General features: G+C 39.9%; 1 protein-coding gene across 1 annotated transcript in view; it reads right to left on the bottom strand.

Annotated features, from left to right (window-relative positions):
- Positions 1-18571, bottom strand: part of prkcz (protein kinase C, zeta) — a 35842-nt gene that overhangs the window by 3670 nt on the left and 13601 nt on the right. The window contains exons 5-17 of the mRNA XM_088365141.1: positions 16245-16330; positions 15351-15482; positions 14213-14303; positions 13917-13972; positions 13038-13232; positions 10687-10784; positions 10403-10489; positions 8185-8320; positions 8011-8098; positions 7778-7897; positions 4865-4944; positions 3924-4013; positions 955-1070 (exon numbers count right to left, since the gene is read on the bottom strand). Coding sequence (XP_088221267.1) covers positions 955-1070; positions 3924-4013; positions 4865-4944; positions 7778-7897; positions 8011-8098; positions 8185-8320; positions 10403-10489; positions 10687-10784; positions 13038-13232; positions 13917-13972; positions 14213-14303; positions 15351-15482; positions 16245-16330 — 1375 coding nt within the window. The remainder of the gene's footprint in view (positions 1-954; positions 1071-3923; positions 4014-4864; positions 4945-7777; positions 7898-8010; positions 8099-8184; positions 8321-10402; positions 10490-10686; positions 10785-13037; positions 13233-13916; positions 13973-14212; positions 14304-15350; positions 15483-16244; positions 16331-18571) is intronic.

Raw genomic sequence — 18571 nt, 5'->3', positions numbered from 1 at the left:
CCCAGCAATCCGGGCTTTTAATGTAGCAATGTAAATCTCGAACATGGAGAGTTTACCCTTCTCTATCCTGACAGTGCTTCACATTTCTTTCTTCTTGTGCCAAGCCCATCAGGATTGGAGGGAGAGAGGGGAGAGACTGGTGAGCTTTTTTGCATCACCCCCTCGTAGCGGGAGTGGGCGACATCAGCCTCTCTCCCTGGTAACAGAGAGAAGAGACGGACGGGGATGGGGAGATAAAGTGCGAGAGGCAGCGAAGAGCCAAGCGCCTTCTTTTGATGTGCCTCTCTTTTTGATGCAAGGTTGATATCTCCACTATTTGAACTGGCAGAGGACCCCCCCCCCCCCCTCTCCACTGCTGTTCACCCCCCCAACCCCAGTGGAACTCCTCAACAGCCACCCTTTCCTCCCCAAATGTCTGCTGTGGTCCAATGGTGTCACGTGAGTTTGGATGCCGATGCAGCCGTTTAATGAGCTGAAAGGCTGGTATGAAGAATTCTGATTCAGAATTCTGAATGATTCTGGAGAAGCGTGCCACGTCGACATGTTCAAAAGGTAAGAGAGCACAAGACATCTGTCATAAGTTCAGAGCATGATGGGGATTTAATAAGGCTCCAGTTAACATTAACCAATCCAGTTGCTGCATGCACCGACATCTTGATGCTTGCTCCAAAGTAGATGTGAATAAAATTCCTGAGCAGGTCACTCCTCATTTAATCCAGCCACCACAGGTATTATTGTGGCAGAGGTGTGGTATATAAATAGGGGGTGGGTGGAGGACTTAATAACTGTCTACTCTGATTGGGCCATACTCGAGGGCAAAGGCTAAACGACAAATAACAGCAAATTAAAAGAAAACTCAAATGAGAAACATCTATCTATCCAAATGAAGAAAACCACAGACGAGACAAAAGTCTTCATGAAGGTGGTTGTGACATTTGAAGAAGTGCTACTTACTCATCATCTGGTGTTAGTTGTACCGGCTCATTAGTGAATTGCGTGTCAAAATTTTCAAGGCCGTAGTCATCTGAGATTTGAGGTTTGAAGGGCGGCGTCATCTCCTTCTTTTCCAGCTGAACGGAAACAAACAACAACAAACGTACTCAATCAGTCTATTCACCAGGCGCCATTGTTTAAAAAAATGTGTACAACAAAGATGTGATAAAGTACCATTATACGGGAAAGCAGAATATGTAGTAGGTGGCGGAGTTATTTGACACCGGTGATTCACCAGTGAGTTTTGTCAACTTGGTTTCCATGGTTTCGTATTATTGCCCCTTTTAATTGTGCAGCGAGGACGTTCTCTGGGAAACTGACTCAGACCGGCACCGATAATGGTCCCTTGCTAGCAAGTAGATGGACTGATATGCAATGTCTCCCATTAATTGAGTTGATTGTATTATTTTATGTAATATTTGATTCAAAATAGCGTGTTTTATATTTGTGTTTAGTTTCTTCAAGGCTATTAATTTCCCTCTCATGGTAGGCCAATTCTATGCTTATTTAGCAATAATCGTTCTAAGTGTTTGGTGAGAAAAGCTTCAAACAAACAGCAACAACAGAGACGGAATTTTGACAGCCCAAACCTGAGCTCTGAGTCGAATCAAAAACTGAATATTCATACTCGGTATTTGCATCGACTTTTAGTTCAAAGCTGTTCAAACAGGCCACAGGACCAGGTTGAGCGACTCTGAAGGCCGTTCCGGGAACGAGGCCCAAAGTAAATAGGCTTCTCTTGCTAGCCTAACTTTGCATTGTCAGCACTTTAAACCCCACCCAGGTGCTGGAGCTGAGATCAGTAGAATTTGGAATAATCAATTATCTAGTCTGCCTGTTGCCTCAAGTCGGTTGAGAAAGATTCCAACTGCCTTGTGGATAAGCGGTGTCTAAAATGGATGGACGGACTGAAAATGAAACACCGCAAGGTTACAGTCATTGATTCACTATCCAAAGCAACAGATGGTTTCATTGATCAGGCGGTGATTTACGGCAATAATCGGCGCAAGGGATCAATTTCATCGGCGCTCTTCATTGAGCTCGATACTGGCAATAAAAAAAAGTGTGCGTTGGGAAAGGCAATGAAAGAAGGGGAGGCAGGTAAATTATATTCAAATGTGTCATCTCTTCAGAGAGTAAAGCCGCACCCTGGGGAACTGTCTGATGAATATTAATACGTGGTAACAACAGGAGCAGTGTGCCAGGCAGGCCTGTCAGGACTGGAGACAGGCTTCTAGTTTGAGGGCAGAGAGCGTCGCTACTCCACCTCTCAAAGCTTTGTCAACTTGTTTTCCCTCTGCACTACACAAGGGCTTGCTTGCTGCACTCAGGAATCTCTCCCGCTTTGATATCCTTCCCCAGTTTGCCTTTGGTGTGTACTTCACAGCCACCGCGGCAGAGCTCATTAACACACCGATTGTTTTCTTCCTCAGCACCCGACTCACTTACGCTTAGTCCCACGAGGGACACAGATTCTGCCTTGGCGCTAACATTCTAAAAGGCCATACGAGTGATGCTTTAAATGTGGAATTGAAAATCCAGACGTACGAAGCGCGTCAATGGAAGAAATGACTCAAGATTGTTGACTGACTTTCGCTGCCTTGATCGATTGACACTTGTCTATGAAGTCCCAGTCTACATGTACTGGGTGCCCGGTTGTCCCAATTACAACATTTTCAATTCCAATGTGATTGGTCACAGAGGTGTCAAACTCTTTTTTGTCGCGGGCCGCATTATGTCACAGTTTTCTTCGGAGAGCCATTATGACTGTCAACGCCTTAAATTATTATACAGGGTAATAAAATTTAAAATTGCTCGCATTTTCTCTATGATTATAAGTTAAGACAATTTGTCGTTTTAGTATTGACACATGTCCATGTGTCCATGTGCAATTTGTCTTTGCGGGCCACATAAGATGATGTGGCGGGCCGTGTCTGGCCCCCGGACCTTGAATTTGACACCTACGTGATACAGTATGGCAGCCTACAGAAATGGCCGACACAGTTCTTGATCAGAAACGATAGTATCGGGTTCAAATGATAGTCGTCAAACAAAGAACAATTCTTTCGGTTCGTTCTTAGTACAGGTAGGAGATAACTACTGTCATGTTTGGCAAAGGCAAATCAGATGAGGTAATGACAGGTGTTTGCTGTTTTCAAAGCTAACTGGCATTAAATGAGGGTGTGCAGAAGTTATTCTGTTTGTTGTTGTTGTCATATTAGTCGGAAATCATCTGACAGGTTGTACAGTCAAGCCCCAGAACAGCTGTCAGCACCTGACTGTCAGGAGGTAGGAGGAACTACCATCACTTCATCTGCCTGAAATGTATCTGAAGTGCTACAAAAACAATGTCTGATGATGTGATAAAATGATAACTATGCACTCATTTACTGTTTTGAGTGAGCTACTGCCGGATGTTGGTTAAGACTCTGTTGGAGTTGAGAAGACCGCAATTCTTGATGAAACATGTTTTGTCAAAGTTTCATTTCTTTAACATTATTATGGTTACACTCCCCAGATTGGTTGAATGACAAAATTATTGAAATAGTATTTTGTCAGAAAAAGTGAAGTCTGTGGGTCGGTCCCATTTCCGCAGGAAATTTGGTGCTCGGCCACCAAAATATAAATGAATTAAATCGGTAAATTGCAGAACATATATGCCCAAAATATACGTCTCCTTTCTTATTTGATCACCTGGACCACTTGACGCAATTTACGAAACAATCAAAAGTCCTGCCGATGAATGTCCAGCCATCACTTCATGCCCCCAAGCTTGTGAAGCCATGTTTGGAATTTTACCAACAGATTTCAGTATTAGCTTTATGTTTACTCTGTACTTTTTTCAATGTACATATGTAATATAATGATTCATTAAGATACTATATTTGTATTTTAAATCAATTGAAGGCCACAACCTCTGTCACACTTACCTGTTCCCAGTCTATACTGCGGAAAAATGTGTGTGACTTGATATCCGTGAAGCCTGTCTGGACCTGGCAACCCAGCCGCTCCTTCGGATCCTGTTGGAACCAAGACAGCTGTTCAAAAATCTGAACTGGAGCAACTCCATTCTATGTCATAGCAAAAAATTCCAAACAACGTCAAATCTGGATTCGCAATTTTTCCCTAAACCTAAATGGAGCCTCATATGGAAAGTAAATGAGTCTGAATGGGGAGGATAATTCATTGTTACCGACATACAGCAAATAGGTTTTGTGCAAATATTACTCAGGGTGGAAGGTATTTTTGCGGACTGTTCTAGCGATTAAATCATTCGCATTTGTGAGTGAGTATTTACTGTAAGCGGTGCAGAGCGTGTGGGTTGAAGTCCAAATAAACAACCGTCGGGAGTGTAAATGGCAATGAAGATAACCAAGTGCAAAGGTTTTGCTTACGGATCTATGTTAATCGTTTTCTGGAGTTCGGCTGCACTTACAATTAGAAAGACCTCCCCCTTCCACTCAATGGCCTTTTCTACTCTCAAGTAGCTCAGACTTATCCTGTGTGTTAAGATGCATTGCCCAGAGGTGCGCTCCAGTCTACTGAAAATGGATTAAAACATAGCTCATTTACCGAACGGTTAATAAGCTCCCAAATAACATGATTTCAACATGGCAAGGAAAGTTCAATTTCAATGAATATTATTATTATTATTATTTGTATCATTCACTAGTGAGGCTCCTTATCTCATGCCATCCCAGTTAAAATAGGTTTCCGTCAACTATAGTCATCAATGGCAGTGAATGAGTTCCATGTATTTGTACTTTGTTCTTTCATGGCTACCCCATAAGCAAGTGCCCATGGCCATGCTCACATAAATGACGACTTGAGCAAGCAGAAGAAGCGCCGCTTTGGCAGTGGGGACTCTCACCTTGTTCAGAAACCCTTTGAGCACGCTGGCAGCTTTCACTGACAAAGACCTTGGGATGCGAATAGGCTTCTCAAGAATAACTATTGTCAAAAGAGGACAGCAACAAAACAATGGTAAGAGAAAGACAATTGTGATCGGGGGGGGTGATTCACAGTCCAAACTGCCTGTGGGTCAACATGTCAACTGCGTGGGAGTCCAAGGAAGGGAAGAGACACAGAAGATTCCTTTCTGTTGCTTCTTTCCATTTTGATGGACGTTAACAGATTTAAAAGGTGAATTCATTCATTCTAAACCACAGGTGTCAAACTCAAGGCCCGGGGGGCAAGATACGGCCCGCCACATCATTTTATGTGGCCCCCGAAGACAAATTGTGCATCAAAATCGTGTGTCATTACTAGAATTGCAAATTGTCTTCACTTTTAATATGTTTTTTTTTAAATATTTGACCAGCTCTTACTCATCTGATTTGAAAACCAGTTATTTGTCAGTTTGTTTTGTAGCTTTTACTGTATATAATATGAGGTGCTCATACATTTATTTGGGTTGACAGTCATAATGGCCCTCCGAAAGAAGCTGTGACTACAATGCGGCCGGCGAAAAAAATGAGTTTGACACCCCTGTTCTAAACTGTCCTTCATTTACTATACCGCACAAATTCTTGTGAATGCTCGATGGCATCAAGAATATACATTAGTTCTGTGATGTTAACTGCTAATTCTCTTCCTAGTTCCTAACATACGACTGGCAAATGATACATGACTCAGCAAATGTCTCAGCGAAAGGAGCGACAAACTCAATAGCCCCCACAAAATGTGTCTGCCCTTGTTTCAAAGTACAGAAATTGACTTGAAAGTTGAGCGTTTAAAATCCAAATGGATGGACAAGTACTTTGGAAGCCCGCTGATAACGTTGTGTCCCTTATGTTACGAGACGGTGAGAACTGGCAACATGTCTGACAAGTCAACAACGAGCAAATTCATCTTTGATGCGAATAATGTGAATTTTGGGGCAAGGTAAACATTTTGGTCATAAATGAATGTTTCAATCGTGTACCAACAGCTGAGATGGTACTTTTTCTTTTTACTAATGTTCAGATTCACTTCAATATTGTACATGCCTGTGTTGCTTTACTTCTAGTAGTTTCTTGGCCTTTATTATTTATTTTTAGTTGCAGGCATCAAAATACAGTTTGAACTCAACTGGAGGCATAAACTGTTCCTCTTACGTAGATGCTTACGATGCTCATTAGCATATCAGTTTGACTGAGATTAATTTTCCCATTATTCAAGTCTGTGCCGCACAGGCAGTACAGGTCACAGACGACTGTATAAACAAGAAAATGACTCATATGCCAGAGGCCCATTATGTCCTGCTACAGTTTGTGTTGACGTTTAAGATCGGGCTTGTATTTTCTTATGAGTCAAACATTTGATGGTGTTTGGGCGTCTGTCTGACGCAGGCAGGCAAACACAGCACCGATACGCAAAGCAGGACCTGGCACACGTTTGCGCTCAATGGCATATGGCTGAGCAGCTCCTATAGTGAAAGACGTGATATCCGTTCGAAGGCCTGCATCCAGGAATCTGCTGTTCTACCAGCAATCCCACTCGGAGCCCGCTATACTGGTAGCAGATGCTGGCTCCATGCTACTGACAGTCACAGCATAGACATACTATTATTGCATCAACAAGGCTTTTGCATTATGGAGGAATTTCTGTTCTGAAAAGCCGGTAGGCGGAGGAGTGTGATGGGGGATGTGCGATATCAGTGTACCATATGGCTCTAGGAAACACAAATAAGAGAATAGAAGAGCTAATTATATGTTTTAATTGTAGATCGTCTTGCATTCATACAACACATCTCCTGTCATTAACGCAAGTAATTGCTTTGTACAGACAAGTCAGTTCAGTGCTGGTTGTTGTAGTCCAAAGTCCCGACTAGTTTAGTCATGAGTCTCGTTACTATAGAATTATAGAATATGGAGTTTTTAATTGGTTTCAGTTAGTTGGGTCTCTAGAGTGCCTTCTTCTTGTAAATTCCCAATTCTGAAATGCATTTACAAAGAGACCCATGCACGCAACTTATTTGCAAAAAATTAACACTTGAAAATGTTCATTTAAAAATTAAAGGCAGGACTTAATTATGTTTTTAAGAATTAGTTTGAGTGGAAAAATTGATCACTTCTATTTTGGGGGAAATCGATTCTATTTTCAAACAATCCAAAGGTTAAAAAAAATAAAAACATACAAAAATAATGGATTACCATAGCTGTAGTTTCACTGGTAACAGGAAATGCATATGTCATCTGATTTCCTGCAATCCAGCTGTCCAAGTATGGTAGGCAAATGCGCAAATAAAACTAAAAGATGTCAAGTGATGTCATATCTGAATACAGGCCAGCTTCGATTTGAGAAACTTCAGTTCTAAAGCTAATTAACATTTGAGGGAAATAAAATTAACCCTGTTAGTGATTCCTGCATGTTAATGAGGCATGCCAGAAGCATCTAAGCCTGCATTGGCACAGGCATAAACCCTTTGCAGCTCTGAGCTCATTTTTATCCCATTACATGAAATGTGTTTCTTCCACACTCACACTAAATATCAGTTACCCAACAAAGGCATAAATGAACCTAAATGTTTAGTTTTTTTTTTTTTTTTTTCCTGGCACCAAACAGCCAGAAACATCGCTTTTAGCGTACTTTGCCTCCAAGTATCTCTAACTAACAGCCCCTGAACCAAAGTAAATATTGCTGGAAGCCGGCTTAGTCAGATCTTTGCCAGGAATGAAACCGCAACGGATTACGTCTAAGTGTAAAAATAAATGTTTGAAATTCATTAGCACTATAATGTGTCGCAACACTATATTCATCTATTTCAAACTGCAAGCTAACGGCTATGTTGCCGCCAACTTACCTTGAAAGAGGTACTCCTCAGTGTTCATGTCAGGATTGTCGGTGATGATGTCAAACGGGGACCTCCCGGCCATCATCTCAAACATCAGCACGCCTAGGGCCCACCAGTCTACGCTGAAGCCTAAGTAAAGAAACAAGTTCAACACCAACTAATAACGGATTGGACATCATCTTAATTCGGGCTGACAATAAGAAATAGAAATACGTAACCCGATCGTGAAGTTGCTCACTTACCATAATCTTCTCCCCTGAGGATTTCTGGCGCAATGTAGTTGGGTGTTCCGCAGAAAGTACTGGTTGTGTCACCTGGTCTGATCCCCTCCTGGAAAATAAAATGAAAACATGAGATCAGTATGTAGTCATTACCGATTGAAGAATTTTATTTGATTGAGTGTCGGTGTGTCTTACCTTACACATGCCATAGTCTGTGAGCTTGATGTGGCCGTCTTGGTCTAAAAGAACATTGTCCAGCTTCAGGTCTCGGTAGATGATACCTTTCTCATGCAGGAAGTTTAGAGCGATGCAGATTTCAGCCGCATAAAATCTGTTGTAGGATCATTTGAAATGGTAGAGAGTGATTTGTGATTTTTGTTTAATTGAAAAGCAAAACAAAATTAAACCACTCACTAGTTGAACATTTTATGAGTTGTTTTTTCAGCGCCAGACGTTGCATTGTGCAACTCGCTATGAATAATAATGTCTTTTTTTTCCCCGGGAATACAATCTCTATGTTGTGGTTTAATTTAGCGGACTCTCCAATGGCCTATATAATCTGCCGTGTAATTGCCACCGCTGTTGGCGTAGACAATGTTGCGATAAATCATTTGGTTTCGGTCTTCCTATGCATTTGAAATGTGTTTTTGTGTTACCTGCATAACAAGGGGAAAAAAAAGAATCAATTTGATTTGTGGCTTTGGCATGAGTGAAGAATTGGTCTACTTTTCTTTCCTGATACTGAATTTGGTTAGAAAACTCGCGTTTGACTGATATATGCACATACATACTGTGTGGGTCCTTTCAATAACACTTAACCATATGTATAATTTCATATGTATCATTTTATGCAGTTCGGAAGAGTGGGTCAGTGAAACTATCTATTATCAAGTTTGTATTCATCAAAATTGCTAACAGAACCAAAGTCATAGTTTGAAGTCTTTGTGTTGCATAGCTGTAGTTGTTTTCCGGGACTGACTTTTTTTTTTTCAACACCATTTCCTGCTTAGTTACAGTATCAAGGTTATTGACACGCAATAAAAGCAGCTATCAATTTTTCCACACAACTATGTAGCTACAAGACAGGCCATCTGATTTTACAATATGAATGACATTGGGATTAACACGCTGTGCTAGCAACAAGCAGCGCAACGTGGGCAGCTCATGACTCGCCACAGCGAGATAAGCTTCCATTAGGATTGGCGCGCCTTCAGTCTGAGCGCCGGTTACAAATCTCTCAATGTCAAACACTGAGCAATGGATGGCTTGACAGCAAATCCCACATTGTTCCCCCACAATTTCACTGTGACAGCCTCGATTGTACACGCGCGTTTCAGTGCCGGCATGCGGACCGATAGAAGTGGTGCGATCTCAGCGGCACCATCCATCGCCCACAGAGCGCCATCCCCACGGCGCGGGGATACGTCAGGAGCGCCACTCATGAATATGTACAATCGTTATGAGTTATTAGCATGCTGCTTTGCATATGTACAGCCACTCTCTCCAGAATACAGATTGCGGGGTCCGATAGGGGCCCAACAGTGCCTCTCTATATTACCAAGTCTTTGATCCAGCATTTATCAGGGGCACAGTTGGAGTGCCCCACAAGTAGAAAGGCATGAATAATGGGGGGCTCATTATATTTTTTCAGAGGTGTTAAATAAAGACATTATTTATTTGGGCGGCGCCAGTGTCTGTGAGGAACCGCTCAAGAATGATACCGAGCGGGTGTTTGTGAGAAGCTCTTAAAAGAATTTCACTATTGAGGAATATTCAAATGGAGTCAGGGTGCAAAGGCGGTGCAAATAAATTAAATGGAGGGGCATCCCAAAGGGCTGCGATCGTATGCGCCGGCAGCAACGCCTACACGCCTCTCCGCTGCAGGTTCAGAGAGGCGCTGCACCCTCATTAGTAACATTTACAACTATATACAACATGTTGAAAATAAAGCTGCAAGAATAAAAATGCCACGAGACACAAAAAGCAATTGTACGGAAGACCTGTTCATGCTTTCGAGAATTTTAAATCAGCCACAAAGTTTTGTCTGAGTGGATGGAAAATAGGTGTTCTTTTTGTTTGTTTTACAGCAACTTGTGCAGATTGGATGCTGCAGTGGAGACAAAATTGTAATGATCCTAATTATTTTGTGCGTTGTCCTGAACACCCAAAAAAAAATTTTAGGAAAGTGTTTTGGAAGCTGTAAGGTATTGGGGATTGGAAGCGGGGGTCTCTGTTCGCATCCAGTTTGTGACAAATGAAATGTGGAATGGCAACTTTTGGGAGATGCTTCCAGACTTTTGAGAAGAACACGACTAATTTAAAATGTGCATCAAAAAAGAACATTTTCAACCCTGCTCACAAGGCTGTCAAAGCTTGCTGAGGCAAACGAATGTCTCAAAATCGTGATCCTTACCTCGCATGCTCTTCAGGAAGCTTTCTTTGACGTTGCATATGAAACATTAAGTCCCCACCGTTCACGTATTCAATCACAAGAAATAACCTGGAAAATTAAAAGGAGAGGTAAGGCACATGTATTACCGGAAAGAACAGCAGTAATTTATTTATTCATTTTTTTTAAAGTACAGCAATTGACATTGCTTGGCATGTCGTCACACTGAACAACCAAGCATGCAACTGGTCAACTAATAAATCCATTTAAATGACACATCAACTTGAAATATCGATTGAGGTTCTTACCGACTTTCTGTCTGGAAACAAGAGTGGAGGCCCACCAAGAAAGGATTTGTGGAGGCTTGCTCAAACACGTGCTTCTCGGTCTGCACCCAGTCAATATCCTGGAGAGATTGTGAATGAAAGATCAGTCATCACTAAAGGATGACGTTGACATTTTATCAATATATTTATCGAAATCTAATTGGATTACTTCATGCAATACTGTGAAACCTTTTAAAACTCATACAAATCAGAATTCAACAAAAATCATAATTACATAGTGCTTCATTATTTTCTACACTTGCATAACAGTTAATAATGCTACATAAAGATAGTCTGTATAGTTAAGAAAGGTTTTAGGATTTCCTAGGAACCGTTTATTTCTATTTCCGGCCTTGTTATTAATTAATCATGAATTATAGCGTTTCAGTACCGCATTACCATTAATGATTTCCCTCTATATTGTTCTAACAAAACAGAAATTCTCAAGTGCAATAGAGAATGCCTTCATTTTTGTATTCTATAAAGTTTATTCAGCACTGGCAAATTCATATCTTTAACTGTACATGTGTGTTTTTAGCCTGCGGCATGGTTATTTTATATTTCTTCTTAAATTGTCACCCAACCGATGAGGTTAATATTTTACGAGCGCCAACTACAGTAGGTACGTATCTCTGAAATTGACCAATGCTGGAAGAGCATATATTTCATTTATGGTGCACCCTAACGTTATGCTTATGATTCCAAATTCCTGGTCAGTTCCAAAGTACTTGAGGAATTTATAATTATGCTCATTACACCATACAAACGAATCCCCTATTGGTAATTTCATCGTCTTTACTACTTTGTAGTCGATTTTGTGCAAAGCCGGTTACAAACCTACTTTGATGTCAGGCATTACAGTGCTGCAAAGATTAATAATTCAACTAATGTGTGTGTATAGGGCTATGAATAAATAAAAACAAGATGTCCAATCAAACCCAGAGGCAGACATATACTATGATTCACTTTAATTGGGAAAATGTTGATATTTATTGAAGAAAATTGGTCGTGGTCTTGGTTGTCAAATCAAATGAGCATGAAATCATTAAATGTGTGCTCGAAAAAAAAGTCTGGTGCACTGAAGAAAATATTGTGTATGAAAATGTTTTCTTTTATTGTGTCTGTAGTTTAAATACAAACTCCAGTTTGAGTGAATCAATACTCAATTGAATATACTAGAAAGACAAACAAATAAATTAAGATTACTGATTTCTTTTTTCCCAAATAGATTCCCATTTTGAATTTGAAACCCCAAAAAGCTAACATATGCTGCATATTCAGCCAGACAATGCCAAGCCACATCCTGCATAAATCAAAACAGTGTTTTCATTGGAAAAAAGCATGTCGAGCAACTGAAGTTGTAGGTCAAGCAAGAATGAGTTTCAACAATTTGTGCCCTCACTTCCCAAACACTTCCTGAATGTTGTTCAGAAGAAACATGATGAGGTTCATATGCCTCTGTTACATCTTAAAACGTGTTGCAGGTATCGAATTCAAACATGTAAATATATGCAAAAACAAACAAAAGAGCTAAGCAATTTATCAGTTTGACCATTCTTGTTTTTGCAATGTATTCAATTGAATACTGACGGAAAGAGATGTACAAAGTCCCACACAAAGGATTATTTATTTAGGATTTTCTTAGGATTTTTTGATTCAAGTTAAATGTACTAAATGTATTTCTATTGTATCAGTGATGTGAGAACAAATCATTATTACTGAGTTGAATCTTGTACCGGAGGAAATAGTCGGGTAACCATGAAGGGCTCCTTAATTGAGTTGGCCTACAACGCCACCTAGCGGCTTTGCAAAACATGATGCCAATCGACAGTAGTGAATAACGGAAAGCCTATTTGTATACTTACATTTGTGTTAATATTGTGATATTTGATAGAAGATATAGCATTTAATGGGTGATAACACTACCTCACAGGCAAACAGCATTAATTAAGTCTGTGCTATTTTTGTACTTTGTGAAGTGAAAATTGCTCATAGAACTCAAATCTTGTCAATATGAAGTAATACGTCATTTAAATGCTTGCTCATTTACATATTTGCACATAAGTTGCTAAAGAACGTGAAGTTATTGATGCAGTCAGCGGAAATAGCCGTTTATAGATTTCCACATTTTATAACTATAACAGTTGAATTGAATTACAACTCAGGGCATTGTTATGTAATCAGTTCAATGCAGTCAGTACAACAAAAACGGAATGGGGAATTTAAATAAAATAAAAAATATAGAATTAAGTAAATAATTAATAAATAAATAAATACTTTATAGAATGATCCTCTTTTCCAGACAACCAAACATTTATCGATAATGTCCTCACCTCATCGTCATGAACCAGCTCCTTCTTCACCACCTTCATGGCATAAACCTGATCATTCTTCTTTAAGCGGACCAGCAGCACCTTGGCGTAACTGCCGCGCCCAATAACTCGGATCAAGTCGAAGTCTCCTAACCCCAAAACAAGGCCTTGAGACAGCTTGATACCGTCGATTCCATCCACCACTGATTTAATGTCCTTGGGTGAAGAAGAGAGGACAAGTATGTACAATACACTCATATTTTCAAGTTACAGTACATTAAATGGTTCTTATTTGCTTATTTGTCTGTGGTGAAATGTTTTTATCTCTTAAACTTCCAGAAAGAATGTTTCTGCAGAGTTCCAAGAACCTCCGCTGTTTGTAATTGTAAGTTTGGGATGATGAGCTTATATTTCCCCAAACTAAAGCCTTGCCAACCTCCTCATGTAGCATTTGTATTAGCGCACGGAGTCTTGTGCAAACAGTGACTTATGAATGCTATTGCTAATATCACTGACAGTTGTTTGTCAACTTTACAATTCTCACCATGTTTGTTGTCAGCTGTTGTTGTTTTCCTTGATGTGCCCTTTCAGCATTTGTTCCAAGTAGAATGTTCTTTCTTTAGGACATTATAAATAAATTTGCTACGGCCAACGTTTGTGCAATGCTCATTGATTTTCTATCTTCTCTCAGCCCTACGTTTGATTTTGATTTTATTTTTTCACCCATAGGACGCCGCCTGCTCATGTTTACATCGTGAACTTCACAAGCTAAACACAGCAGAAGCTGACATTCTGCAGTATTGGCGGTTTGAGTAATCCAGAAAACACAGCAAAAAAGCAGAAACTGACATTACTGCAACAATAATTTTAGGGGAAGATACTTTATAGCACGCTGCTTACCTCCACATCTGTCTCTTCGATTTTGTCCACTGTACAATTGTGTGGTAAATACAGTCCTGCAATAACAAATACAAACATGAAAAATATTTTTTGTTTTCCACATATGTGATTCGCAAATTGGTTACAGGGAGTCCTTAGTTTACAACTGACAGGGTCAATTTTTTTATTCATGGAAAAACTCTTCTAGGTCATAAAACAATCAAAGGAAAAGCAGCAAGTGCGACAGTAACCGAGTGTGCCCTTTTGTGCCGTAAACCACCACTTTTTTTTTTTTTTTTTGTAACCAAACATCTTACTTCCATCTCTGTTCTCTGTGTCATCTAGTGGAAGGTCCACCTCTTCACTCTTTGCATCTGAAGGGGGCTCCTGAGATGGCATAGCTGGATCCTGAACAAAAACAAAACTATGACTTAATAGAGCCTAACCTTCAAATATGTGTATAAACATTGCCTCATGTGTTCCTACTGTCAGTGTATAATTATGGAAAAATATGTTGGAGAGTCAAAAGCAATACGTTTTGCATTTAAAGAGGTGCTTGGAACAGTCTACAGGAAGTGCAATGAATCATTACATTTAATCAGAGGCACTTAAAAAACTCACTGGCTATATGTGAGAAAGAAGTTAGAACTTAATAAACAAAATGACATTGATCTGCTTGTCGAGATTTTCTTCAAAAGTTTCATTTGAAATCTGTTTTGGTCTGGAAGCATTAGCAATAGGATATTTTAATCACAAGTTAGGTCAATTCTACACCTGGGAAATTTCTAAATTCAACTACATCGCATTAAACAATCAACCTGACTTCTAAAGGCTGTAAGCTTTTTGTAGATATTGAAACAGTTTAACTTGCTCCTATGTCATCCATATTGCCTTCTGTCAGGAATTAACTAATTATAAGTTACTTAATTAATTATAAGTGAGAAAAAGTTGAATGCATTTTAAATTGTGTTGTATGTCTTTAATCCTGTGTTTTATATAAAATGAAGATGTAGAATGGAATGTGAAAAAAAACATTACGTTGGGGGATTCAGAGAATTAATTTTACTGTACATTAATCAGGATACAGTATATCCACTATATATTTTTAAAAACACTTCTGGTGAGATGAGCCGACAAGACAACTATTTCCGTCGAGACTATAAATCGCTGCTTGACAGTCGTCAACTTGATGTGCCGACATAATTGAATACTACACCACTCGCCCTCGGATTGGATGGTGGCCAGTTCAGGGTGTTACATCGCCTCTCGCTTAAAAACCAGCTGGGAGTCTCCAGCTCACGCACAACCCGAGTGAGGATAAGCTTATTTGTTTTCAATGTCCCCAATACAGGATTAATACAGGAAAAATCCCACTGCTAGCGGTTACGAAACAGAATCCGAGTGTTGTATCAAATGTACGGAGTTTCCGAACAGATCGGCTATAAAGTGACTCACCATAAGCCTTTGGCAGGTCTGAGGGATGAGTCTGTGGCAGCGCTTATGGACCAGCAGTTTGCAGTTGATACACTTGTAGCCTTGCCCGCCAAGCCCCCATATCCTTTCGCTGCAGAGGCCACAGTAGGCTTTCTGTTTGTCACACACAGGGAAAGAAACAGTAGCGGTTAAAAAGGACAATCATACCGTCAAACATGTATGTATTTTATTATATTTATTCATATTTCATTATTATTATCTTGGTTATTATTTTAATTTCTTTCTCTCCTATTTTCGGTTGTAAATTAAGTTCATTCATTCATTTATTTGTATTATTATTGTACATAATTAACAAGTATGAGGCAAAAAATGTATTGATTTACTGTTACTTTGAGTGTCACAAAGCTTCAAATGCATGGTTGTGGTAGACAAACATGCTGTATAATAAAATATACAAAATATAACACATAAAATCGGTTGTCACGGACGACCACTGTCCTCTTTTGGTCTGTTAAATAGTAATGCAACTGTATGTCTTTTCTTTAAGGCAGGGCCAAATATAGAGGCAAAGATGACACGCCTTCCTTCCTTTATGGGATTACAGCAAAACGTCTTGAGTGCCGTCCGAGAACATCTTGGCTCAAATATGATTACATCACAGTGTATATTACGTCATCTGGCAGACAGCAGACTTCAAATAAAATTATGAGGAGAGCCCAGATGTGATTTCAGATACAAATGTGGAGTGTAAAGCTTAGACGAACTAAAACACAAAGGAGGACACTTTGAAACAGCTTGCTAAGGTGTGCTGCAAATTCTATCATGGTGAGAACATAATATCTAGAATATTCTCATTTTTCATAGTATCAGCATCACCATTGAATGTCGACCACAAGAACAGTGAGAGCAACTTGCCGTGTTAAAGCGCTTGGCCTGAAAGAGGTGCCCTTTGACCTGGTAGAGTTTCCTCCATCGTCTGGCTCCTCGACGATAGATCGATTCTGGAGGAAGGACGACATGGTTAAAGAGGAGCGACATGATGCGACGGTGGAGAAACGTGAGGGCTGAGGTGCGCCCAACGACAGGAATGAACAAGCAACAACAGTTCAGCGCTTCCTCAAAGTGGATTTTGAAAGAAAGTACAGCGTTTGGAAATTCCATCATCACAAAAACAGTTGTCAATTGTCTCACTTCAAACACCTCTAAAAGGTGAACTTAATTTGACCTTATCTGTGTTTTAGTACATATATTTCTTTTCAAAATTGCTTTGTAAGCGCACGGCCCTGAAAAAGCTGTTTCGGGGAAGAACCAGAAATGAAGGTCAGTACTGGTCTGCATGCCATAAATTGATGGATACCAGGTAGATAGATTTTGGTAGTGTTGCATATACAAAACAATGACAAATGATCGCCAGTCCACAAAAATAATACCATGAACCAGTCCCTGACGAAGAAAAAAAGTTGTGGTCTACTACACAAACACACACACACACACACACAGTATTCATAAAAAAAGACGCTGCATCTTTGTTAAGTTCAATTTCTGGATTGATTTAAATACTAAATGGATGATTACAAGTACAGTATATTGTAGATGGACCAAAAGGACATGAGGTGACCCGGTTGGTTAAACCACACACCACAAGGATTTGTCCTAGTCATTCACACGAATTATTTAAAAGCCACTTTCCACATGCCACTCACTACTAATGGATTCTAGTCTGGTTGGCTATTCTGCGGATGTCCTCCTCCACTTAATCTTTTTTTTCCACATCTGCTGATAATACATGCCTCCTTAAACTTGTAAAAATTAATGTATAAAAAAAATATATTATAATTCTCAGATAGTATACATATACCGTATTTTCCGCACCATAAGGCGCACTTAAAAGCCTTTAATTTTCTGAAAAAAACAACAACGTGTGCCTTTTAATTAGGTGCGCCTTTTGTGTGGACTAAATTCCAAAATCTGTACAGTTGTTTTGTGTGGCTTCCGTGTTATACAGACGTGATATGAAGACCCGATGAACCAATCAGAGGACATTATGTTTTACATAGATCGGGGCGGTAAACCAATCAGAAGACTGTACGTAACACATTGAGTACGTACCTCCGCCGCCTTTGATAAATAATACTATCGTTTGTGCAAAAAAAACAGCATTAGGACCCTCTAAAATGGCATCGACAAAGAGACATGTTTACGAGGCACAATTAGCGCTTTCTGGAAAACCAGGATCATTGCAGAAGAGCAACGTGACACCGACGAGACGGAACTTGGCATGTTTAAAGGCGAACTTGCCCAACTGTTTAATGCAGAAGATGAGGACTTGGATGGTATGAATATCGATTAATAATTATGTGAGTACAGTAGAATTAAGTACAATCGAAATCATTGTCTTGCTCCCATGACGTTTCTTTTTTGTTTAACGTAAGTCATGGTATGCATGCGCCCTATAATGTGGTGCGCCCTATGTGTGAATTAAATACAAAATAGACCCCGTAATTGAGTCTGCGCCTTTTAACCCGAAGTGCCTTATGGTGCGGAAAATACGGTACATGAAAACACAAAAGCAGAAGTATATACCACATATTTAAGTTTTGGGGGGAATTCCGAATTGCTAGTGACATCATCCAAAGAAGGAAAAGGATGAAGTAATAACTTCTAAGAGCTGACCTATTACAGCATCACCTTCTTGAGCGCAAGGGACACGTTGCCCTATTTTATAGCTCTTGTCCAAACACAGTAAGAATGCCACAGAAAGAAAAAAAGTCTGACAAAATGCAAATGAAAAAAATACTACACCTCCAGATGCAAGGGTCAGTGCAAATGGTCCTGCCATTTTCTCTTCAGAGACTTTCAAGCTGAAGAAACAGCGGCTGCGATGTCAAAAGAGTACACTAGCTTATGGAAGGGGGGGGGCATAGCATGAGAAGAGGGTGGTACTAAGACTACTACTCTCCACAACAGGACATTTACAAGGGCTTGACCCATTTCCAGAAATTGTTTCTCTTGTTCACAAACACATGAACCCCTCCCTGATAATGATAATTGTATGGGAGGGGTAGAGTGTGTCTGTGTGTGTTGAAGAAAGACAGGAAATACCCAATTTTCTGTTATTGAGAGTGGAAGGCTACTGTGAGGGGACATTCTGCGTGATACTATGCAATCCCCGTCATAAATTACATGAGTTATTTCTGGACTCTCACTGTCCCTGCTAATCGACTCCAAAGGTAATTCTTGGG

The sequence above is a fragment of the Syngnathus floridae genome, chromosome 2 (assembly GCF_059516105.1).
Source record: "Syngnathus floridae isolate MCC-2025c chromosome 2, RoL_Sflo_1.0, whole genome shotgun sequence".
NCBI classification, from domain to species: Eukaryota; Metazoa; Chordata; class Actinopteri; order Syngnathiformes; family Syngnathidae; genus Syngnathus; species Syngnathus floridae.
The sequence above is the reverse complement of the archived record's forward strand: the minus strand, read 5'-3'. Positions and strand labels throughout refer to the sequence as shown.